Genomic DNA, 9,860 nt, shown 5'->3' with positions numbered 1-9,860 from the left:
ATCATAGCTCACAGCAACTTCAAACTCCTGGGCTCAAGCGATACTCCTGCCTCAGCCTCCCGAGTAGCTGGGACTACAGGTTTGTACCACAACTCCCAGCTAATTTTTCTATTTTTAGTAGAGACAGGGTCTCGCTCTTGCTCAGGCTGGTCTCCAACTCCTGAGCTCAAGTGATCCTCCCACCTTGGCCTCCCAGAGTGCTGGGAAGGCGTGAGCCACCTGCCCAGCCTGACCAGCCCTGGATCCTCATTCTTTATACCGAACATGTTCTTTTGTATCTACTTGATAGTTAACAAAAACAACTTACAAAATCAAACAATGTTCTTTCTTACTTTAAACAAAGTTGTGAAGCATTAGCTTGCCTTGGGCAGTTGACTGTGCTACAGTAACCACGGCAGATGGGGGTGGGGGGAAATCCCTGAGAGAGGCCCAGTGGCCCCGAGACTACTGAAATGAGAAGTACTTCACTCTGAGCCATGGCTTCTGAGCTATAGAGATACAGCTTCCCACGGGGCAGGTCGGCAAAACCAGAGTAGAGCCTTTCAAACCGGACAGGAAGGTGACTGCTTAGATTAATAGTTCCAGGATAGGAAGTGGTGCTGGGGTGGCAGAGGGGTGGAGAACAGATTCTACTGCCAGACCTTTTAAGACCAGAAGCTGAGGACGTTTTGATGTTACAATGAACCCACCCCTCCTGCTTCTGGCCTGCTCTGCACTCTCAGCTGGAATTCCCACCTCTGAGCCTCTGTCCACACTGCTGTTTAGACATGAGTGAGCAACTCTCAAATCTAACCATGACCTTTGCTTGCTTCCTTCCTTTGAAGCCCAAGCCCTAAGAACCATCTCTTTCCAATTTATAACAAGCACATGTGAATCCAAGAGTCTAAGCCTTGGTTTTCTACATGTACCTGTGCTGATTACATGATTGAGGTCAACCTTAATTCGCCCTGGGACTATCAAGCTACTGATGTCCACGAGGAGCTCCAAGTGCCAGGCACACATGCTGACACTCCACGCACATACTCAGCAAGTGCTGAATCACATCATGCCATACGCTTACTCTGAGACCTCTGTTATTTCAATCATTTAAAAATTGGGGCCAGCAAAAGAAGTAGATTATGATCTCCAGGACAATATGCTTTGAGCACAAAACATATTTGGAGTGTTTTGTTTTCACTGTGGTTGGGGTCCCTCCGTGTTGTAATGTCCAGTATCCAACAATGTGTCACCCTGCCAGACACCACATCTGCATATCTGCGTGCCACCCACACAGGCACCATCCATCGAGGAATTCTAGGACAAGAAAGAATAGGCCACCTAGTCTTTGTCCAGGTAAACAGAACTCTGAAGCTCTACCCACAGAGTGGCCCTTTCATTGTTCAAAACAGTGCCCAGGCCAAGCACTTGGAAGGCCTGTGCACATTTGTGTATCTGCAAACTCAAGCCATTTGACTTTCTTAAAAAATGGTCTTCCCTGTCTATACGGACCACACACGCATGCACAGAACGGCTCTGGGAGGGCACACAGATACTACTGAGTCATCTGGGAGGAGGGGAAGGAATTATTTGCCACAGTACATCCTTTAGAACCTTGTGATTTTTCTACTTTGTAAGGAAATTAAGATGGAAATCAAAAGATTCTTCAAACTGAATGACAAAGGGGAAACAAGTTATCAAAATCTGTGGGATTCGGCAAAAGAATCATAAGAGGAAAATTCGTAGCCATAAATGCCCACATCCAGAAGACAAAAAGAGGCTGGGCGCGGTGGCTCACACCTGTAATCCTAGCACTCTGGGAGGCCGAGGCGGGAGGATTGTTTGAGCTCAGCAGTTCGAAACCAGCCTGAGCAAGAGTGAGACTCCCGTCTCTACTAAAAATACAAAGAAATTAATCGGACAACTAAAAATATATAGAAAAAATTAGCCAGGCATGGTGGCGCATGCCTGTAGTCCCAGCTACTTGGGAGGCTGAGGCAGAAGGATCGCTTGAGCCAGGAGTTTGAGGTTGCTGTGAGGTAGGATGACGCCATGGCACTCTAGCCCAGGCAACAGAGTGAGACTCTGTCTAAAAAAAGACAAAAAGATTGCAAATCAACAATCTAATGAATTATCTCAAGGAATTGGAAAAGGAAGAGCAAACCAACCTCAAACCCAGCAGAAGAAAAGAAATAACTAAGGTCAGAACAGGACAAAATGATTTTTCTACCTTGTATATGTGTTCCTATTGCAAACACTGTTTTCTTCCTCAACTCTGCACATATTCTTTCTCAACTTTCTCAAGGGTCCTCTTCTCCTAATTAGCATATAGTAATACTAATTGGCAATTATGGAGTCAGGGACTTGACTAAGCACTTTACGTGCATTACCTCATTAATAATTCCACCCAATAAAGTTATATGCTAGGTAACCATTATCCCCATTTTACAACTGAGGAAACTGAGGCTTAGAGAGGTCAAGTACTTTGCCCAAAGACTAATACCACATGCCTTATGGCTAGTAAGTCTAAGAACCAGACATCAGCCCAGCTATCTCTGGCTTAGTTCATGTTTCTAACTGCTACCCTATTTTGCAGAGGTTCGTAACTTGGGATAATTTTGCCTCAGGAGGCATTTGGCTATGTATGGAGACATTTTTGGTTATCTCAGCTGGACTGCAGGCATCTATGGGTAAAGATCAGGGATGCTACAGGACAACCCTCCACAACGAAGACTGAAGACTCGTCCAGCCCCAAATGTCACTAATGCTATACTGGAACAAGACAAAAAGACAGAGAAACCATTTTCTGACCAAAACCCTCATAGTTTAGGTCAGAGTTCACCATGTCTACATATTACAGCCAGAAACCCAACAAACTGTCAGCATGCTCAGTGCCTTGTCACACTGGAGTTCTCTCCAGCCCCAACTGCCAGTTCCTCTTCAGCCAGTCAAGGCTGATCAGCCACCCATCCAACATCTACTGAGCACCAGATGTGTGCCAGGAAGTGAGCTACACAGTAGGAATACCAGGATAAATAAGACCCTGCCCTGCATCCACGATGCTGATGGTCTAACAGGGAAACAGGCAAGGAAAACTTCAACTATAATTGAGGTGAAAATGCATTAATAGAGATCAGAGGCTGGGTGCAGTGGCTCATGCCTGTAATCCTAGCATTCTGGGAGGCCAAGGCGGGAGGACTGCTTAAGATCAAGAGTTCAAGACCAGCTGAGCAAGAGTAAGACCCCATCCCTACAAAACATAGAAAAATTAGCCAGGTGTGGTGGCACATGTCTGTAGTCCCAGCTACTCGGGAGGCTGAGGCAGGAGGATCGCTTGAGCCCAGGAGTCTGAGGGTGCAGTGGGCTGTGATCATGCCACTGCACTCTAGCTGGGGTGACAGAGTGAGACCCTGTCTCAGAAAATCACAGATCAGAGAAGGATGCTAAGAGGAGGGGCTCCAAACTCAGCTGGGCTGGGGGGCTGGGTAGGGCTCAGAAAACACTTCCCAGAAGCATTTAAACTTGAAGGAATTAAACAGACTGAGAGAATTCTCTCCTCCTCAAAAGACCCCTCACCAAAGCATGCGCTTCTCTCAGGGCATGGTCTCTGAGAACCCAAAGTTAAATGACTTTACTGAGAAAGCTTGGGGGAACTCCTGAGGAAACAGGGAGGGCACAGAGCAGTCCCTGACTCTCCAGGTACAAGCTGGCTGACCCCTGCCTCCGAAGGATGGCAACCTGGCTGCCCCAAATGTCCAGGCCTTCTTTGACTGCAATTTTAACTGGCCTCTTTGGCTCCGAACCACCCTGTACCTTGCAGCAGGAAGTAAGTAACATTTAATAAGTGCCCACGACACAGCAGATCCTGTGAATTACCTGCCTGACCTCATGTAATTCTCTAAACAATTCCTCAAGGTAGATGCTATTATCCCTATATTACAGATGGGGAAACTGAGGCTCGGTGATGAAGTAACTGTCCCTCAGGACACAGAGCCACTAAACAAGGGAGCAAGGACTCACACTTGACTCCAGGGTCCTCGCTGCCTCTATCTATCTGAGGGGAACTTCATAGTTATCAATCCAAACCGTGCCGTTCACGGTCTTCCCCACCTCAGTAAAGCCTTCCAGCATCAGTCAGCCCTCCCTCTGAGACCACACGCTCTTGCCCAGACCTGCGGTATTTCTTACACTGCGCTGTGAGTATCCATGCCACCAGCCGCACCTTGCTCCCGGGATCCAGTCTTACACACGTCCCTGTCCCCAGCACCTAACACAGTGTCTGATACACTGGGCACAGAAAACACTGGATGCATGAACGTATCTGGACTCCCCGGGCCCAAACACCATAAACCCACCCACAGCCAGAGCAGCCTGCCTTGGGAAGACAGCCCGGGGAGCACACTCGGCCTTTTTCCCAAGTTCAGTGGACTTCCCCTCAGGCTGGGATCACGCCCCAAGTCAGTAATCCAGTCACGCCGAAGACAGAGGATTCTCTCGTCCAACTTTTCCTCCAGCACCGGAACAGCCACGGTTTGTTCTTTGCTTTTTATACACCATGTGTAGTAGCTGGCTTATGTTTGGGGACCATGTTGTACAAAAATGTGTTTCTTTAAACATTAGAACCTTAAAAGAAATGCACATGTGCTCCCTGCTCTCTTTCTCTTTTTGCCAGTTGGAGTTCATACGTGATGGTAGGAGCTAGAGCAGCCAGCCAGCTTGGACCACAAGACGGAAGCCTAGATTTGAGCAAGGAGAGCCACATGAACAAAGGAACCCTGCTTTCAGATGACCAACCACAACAGAGCAAGCTGCTCTACCAGCTGTGGGCTGCATACTTTCAGAATGTTAAGGAGCAAGGAATAAACTTCTGTTTCAGCCACTGTATTTTGGGATTGCTTTGCTGGAGCACTTTAGGGTATATCTAATTAAAACAAGATGTGAGCATTATCCAGTGATGAATCTATTCTGGTCTCTGTTGGTAAAACAATAATAGTAATATCAACAATTTCCCAACCAAACTGTAACTGGGATTTTTGTCATTACTGTATAATTTTAAAGAAAACGCTATCTTCAACAGGTGATTTGAATCACATTGAGCCTAGAGGAGGAGGAAAAACTGATCTGGTTCATTTCATCCTTGAGTATTACAGACACATCCCAGACTTCTGAATAGCCCAAGCTACCTTTTTCTGACAGTTTGTCTGCCTGAACTCCAGCCTGATGCCCCTACTCTAGCTCATTACCTTAATCAAAGACACCCAAGTGGAAAATCTGATAAGAACCTCAAGGGTGCTCCCTAGGAGCTGCCCTTTCATCCCTCCATCCATCCCGAGCAAACACAGTATGCTTAGAAGAGCCTGGCACAAAGTAAGTGCTCAGTAAATGTCAAACTGGATTACTGGCCTGCCACATGCTGGACAATGTGCTGGAGCTGGGATACCGGGATGAATAAACCTGGTTCCAGTCTCGACACTCAGGAACTCCTGCTTAATGCAAGACGGAGGATGACATTGATAAGTAAAAAGCGATGAGACATGTGCCCAAGTATTACTGCAGCATTCCTCTGGGATGGCCTGGGCACTTTGCTTCTCACTGCATACCCTCACCTGAGGTGAGCACATCCCCACCTGTGACTGCAATGACCTTTGATGGATGACAGCTACTAGATCACCACTGGATAGCTGCACTTGAATGTTTTACAGCAGCGGTCCCCAACCTTTTTGGCATCAGGTTTCATGGAAGACAATTTTGGATGGGGGATAGGTAGGGGTGGAGTGGGGGGGCGGAGTTCAGGCAGTGATGCCAGCAGTGGGGAGCAGTACCCCCACTACCAGACTGAGGCCCAGGGGTTGGGGACCGCAGTTTTATAGGCATCTAACTCCAACATGTTCAAAACTCCTCCCTCAAACCTGCTCCCTGTCCTGTTCCCTATAACAATGAACAGCATCAACATCCATCAGTCAAAAATTGGGGTAATCTTGACTCCTCCCTGCCCCTAACTCCCTCATCAACTTAATCACCAAGTTCTGTCAATTCTACCTCCACAACCATCTCTCCCCACCCTCTGCCTCTAACCTAACTCAAGGCCACCCTCAGTTCTCATCTGGATTATTCTAGCAGCCCCTTAATTGGCCTCCAGGCTCAGTCCCTTTGATACATTCTTCACGTAGCCACAGTGATCTTTCTAATTCACAGATCTGATTCTTAAATGGCTTCCCATTAACCTAAAATGTAAAGTTCTTAAATAGGTTTACAAGGTCCCCTAAGACCAAACTACAGCCTGTTTCTTTAGCCTTTATATCTCTCCTCCCACCACCCCCCAGACTTGAGCTTTCTCACAAACTACTCCTTCAACTGAGAATACTCCCCTTCTCCTGCCTCACTCCCCTAAGCTTCCTTTAGGTGTCAGCTTTCTGGGGGCAGAACCTCCCTGGATTCACCCTGACTGAGTGAAGTGCCTCTACTCTGTGCTCCTGGAGCAAGGAGGGCATTTCTTCCATCACAGCACTATCAGAATTGCTTATTTATCTGTATGTCTCCCACATGAGTCTCTGAGCTCTGGGTGATTACGGGGATTCGAATAACAGCAGCAGCAAAGACTTAAACAGCATTTACTTTGTGTCAGCAATTGTTCTAAGCACTTTACACCTATTACCTCATTTAACATTTGTAACGATCTTAGAAGGCAGATTTTATTATGCGTGCTTTAAGGATGAGGAAACCAAGGCAGAGAGAAAGAGCCAAAAGTGCCTAAGCACACAGCAGAGAGTGGGGATTCGAACCTCGCCGCCTGGCTTCATGGTTCAGCCACACTCCTAAGCACTACTGCAGGACCGAGTCCACCTGGATCATTGCTCTAGCCTCAGAACCTACTGGGCGCTGAACCACCGTCTGCAGAACGAATGAATGAATGAAATAATTTTCTGGAGGGCCAGTGCTGGCCTCCCACTCTGCCAGCACCTCCTGAGCCCTGGTAGACCTGTGCCCTCCCGCCCGGGCCGGCTGACGTGAGCGGCCCCGGCACTTCGCTCCCTCACGGCAGCAGAACGCCCACCCGCCGCGGTGCGCGGGGTCAAGGGGCGGTGACAGCCGGGCGGCGGGGGCGGAGATGCTACCAGCTGGGATGTCACCCAGCCCCGGAGGCGACTCGAGCTGCCTCGCCGACGCAGGCGCTCCTGCCGCCCACTCCTCGCCCTCTCGCCCGGAGGCGCCCCCAGCCCAGCTGCCCCACAGACTTCTGCCCTGTGGTGTCCCCTCAGCCTGGGTTCGCGTCCCATTCCACTTCCCTCCCCTCCCCCACACAACCGTCCTCAGCGTCCCGCCGCGCCCCATCCTCCGCCACCTGCGTCCCGGCTCCTGGGACTCCCCCAGCCCCGGACACTTGCTGATCCTCACCTGCCATGTCCCGGACCCCACCGCAGAGGGAGGTGCATCACGGCCGCGAGAAGGCCGGGGACGGCACTCCAGAGCAGACAAAGGGCGCCGCCATGTTAGAGTCGGGCGGAACCGACCTCGCTGGCTTCCCGGCTGCAACTTCCGGCGCATGCATGGCGTGCGCGCTAGATAAGCGACCGCGAACAGGCGCATGCGCCTAGCTATCTAAAAGTTCTATGTCACAGTACTTCTCCTCGTTGCAACCCTGTCTTGGATTTCCAGTCACAATACAACTAACAGCTTCGTGTGTTCAGTGTTCTCTGTGTGCTGCCTGGCACTGTGTTAAGCTCTCTACGTGCATCATCTCATTAAGTCCCCACACATCAATCATTAAGATAATATTATTCTCCCTATTTTGAAGAAGGTAAAACAGAGACGCAAAAAAGGTAAATGAATTGCCCATAGTCACACATCTTGTAAGTGATGAAACAGAGTTAGAATCTAGTTGTGGCTCCAAAGCGGCAGATCCAGATTATGTTTTTCTGGCTTCTAAACCAACTATTACCCCCTCCCCTATTTAGGCGGATCCAGGATTAGCCTGGGTTATGAAAGAGGGTCTCTTAAAACAAGTGCCTGCAGACTTGCACAGCCCCTCTGTGGCCTCTTTTTCGGTTTTGGGGTACCTCTAGACCATTGACTTCTCTAGACCATTGACTTATCTACTTCCTCACAGTTCGTGGGTTTTCTCCTTTCTTCACTTCTGAGCCTGTTTATTTTCTGTAATCCATAACTTTAACAATACTTTTGCCACCACTGTATACTCTTTTGCTCCCTTGTCTTTTTGTCACATGGATTGGTAAGAATTTGAACCCTGGGTGAATCCAATTGCCCTTTTTCTCTTCACCTGCACCCAAATAGCCAAGAACAGCTGGAGAAAGTACCCAGTGGGGAGACCGTTCATTCCCTACAAATTCATGACTGCTAGCCTTAAGTGAGACTACAGCAAATGTCAGTCTGGCCAACTCACTACTCCTTTCTTCACAATGACTAGAGAAATGAAAAAGCTCAGCAGTTGACTGAATCCCTTCTTTTTTAAAGAAAAATTATTGTAATAAGAACACTTAAGATCTATCCTCTTAAATTTTAAGTGTACAATACAGTGTTGTTAACTATAGGGACAATGTTGTACAGCAGATTTCTAGAATTTACTCATCTTGCATAATTGAGACTTTATGCCCATTGATTAGCAACTCCCTATATTCCCCCAACCCCTACACAGCCCCTGGCAACCACAATTCTACTCTGTTTCTATGAGTTTGACTATTTTTAGATATTTCATATAAATGGAATCACACATTATCTGTACTTCTATGACTGGTTTATTTCACATGGCACAATGCCCTCAAGGTTTATCTTTTTAAAATTTATTTCTTTTTACTTTTTTAGAGACAGGGTCTACCTCTGTGGCACAGGCTGTAGTACAGTCAGGGGATCATAGCTCACTGCAACCTTGAACTACTGGCCTCAGGCAGTCCTCCCACCTCAGCCTCCCAAAGTGCTGGGATTACAAGCATGAGCTACCACACCCAGCCGAGGTTTGTATTTGTTGTTGAATATTGCAGAATTTCCTCCTTTTTTTAAAGGTTGGGCCGGGCACGGTGGCTATTGCCTGTAATCCTAGCACTCTGGGAGGCCAGGGCGGGAGGATTGCCTGAGCTCAGGAGTTTGAGACCAGCCTGAGCAGGAGCGAGACCCTATCTCTACTAAAAAATAATAGAAAAATACTCTCTTGTATGTATATACCACATTTTGTTTATTGTTTCATTTGTCGATGGACCCCTGGGTTGTTTCCACATTTTAGCTATGAGTAATGCTGTAAATGAACAGAGGAGTGCTAATATCTCTTCAAGATCCTGGATTTTAACTCTTTTGGATGAAGACCCATAAGTGGGGTTTCTGGATCCTATGGTAGTTCTATTTTTAATTTTTTGAGGAATCTCTATACTGTTTTTCATAGTGCCTGCACCATTTTGCACTCCCACCAATAGTGCACAAGCGTTCCAATTTCTCCACATCCTTGCCACACTCGTCTTTTACCTCTTGTTTTACTGGGAAAATAACAGCAGATCTGATAGGAACCCTCTTGTCTTCCCAATACTAAGCATACAAATCTATCTCTGTGTCCATCTGTGTTGGATGTGATCAGTCAGGACTTAGCATCCATTCTTTCCAGAGTCTAAAGTGATAACTGATGTAGAGGTTGTAGCAGTGCATAGTGGCCAGTCTCCATTTCATGAGTGTTCAGAAGCAACAGCTCAGTGGTGACAGCCAAACTCAGCATTCCAGTGCCAGGGAGCCAGCTTCTAGTCCAACTTTAGATGCATGCATCCCTGCTGTGGTGATGTGTTCTTGAATGCAGTAATTCCAGTGGGGGCCTCTTGATTCTCCATCTTCCTGACTGTGACAGAAGCAATAGTTCCTGACTGGTGAATTCTATGGTGACCACTACT

At 47.7% G+C, this 9,860-nt stretch overlaps 1 protein-coding gene across 1 annotated transcript in view; it reads right to left on the bottom strand.

Moving 5' to 3' along the window:
• The window catches only part of ZBTB17 (zinc finger and BTB domain containing 17), a 29,952-nt gene extending 22,447 nt beyond the window's left edge, over nt 1-7,505 (bottom strand). Inside the window, 1 exon segment of the mRNA XM_012662574.1 lies at nt 7,372-7,505. Coding sequence (XP_012518028.1) covers nt 7,372-7,378 — 7 coding nt within the window. The 5' untranslated portion in view covers nt 7,379-7,505.
• Nucleotides 7,506-9,860: the final 2,355 nt, after the last annotated feature.

This window comes from Propithecus coquereli, unplaced genomic scaffold, assembly GCF_000956105.1.
Source record: "Propithecus coquereli isolate 6110/MARCELLA unplaced genomic scaffold, Pcoq_1.0 Scaffold77, whole genome shotgun sequence".
Lineage (NCBI taxonomy): Eukaryota > Metazoa > Chordata > Mammalia > Primates > Indriidae > Propithecus > Propithecus coquereli.
This window is presented reverse-complemented; position numbering and strand designations above follow the sequence as displayed.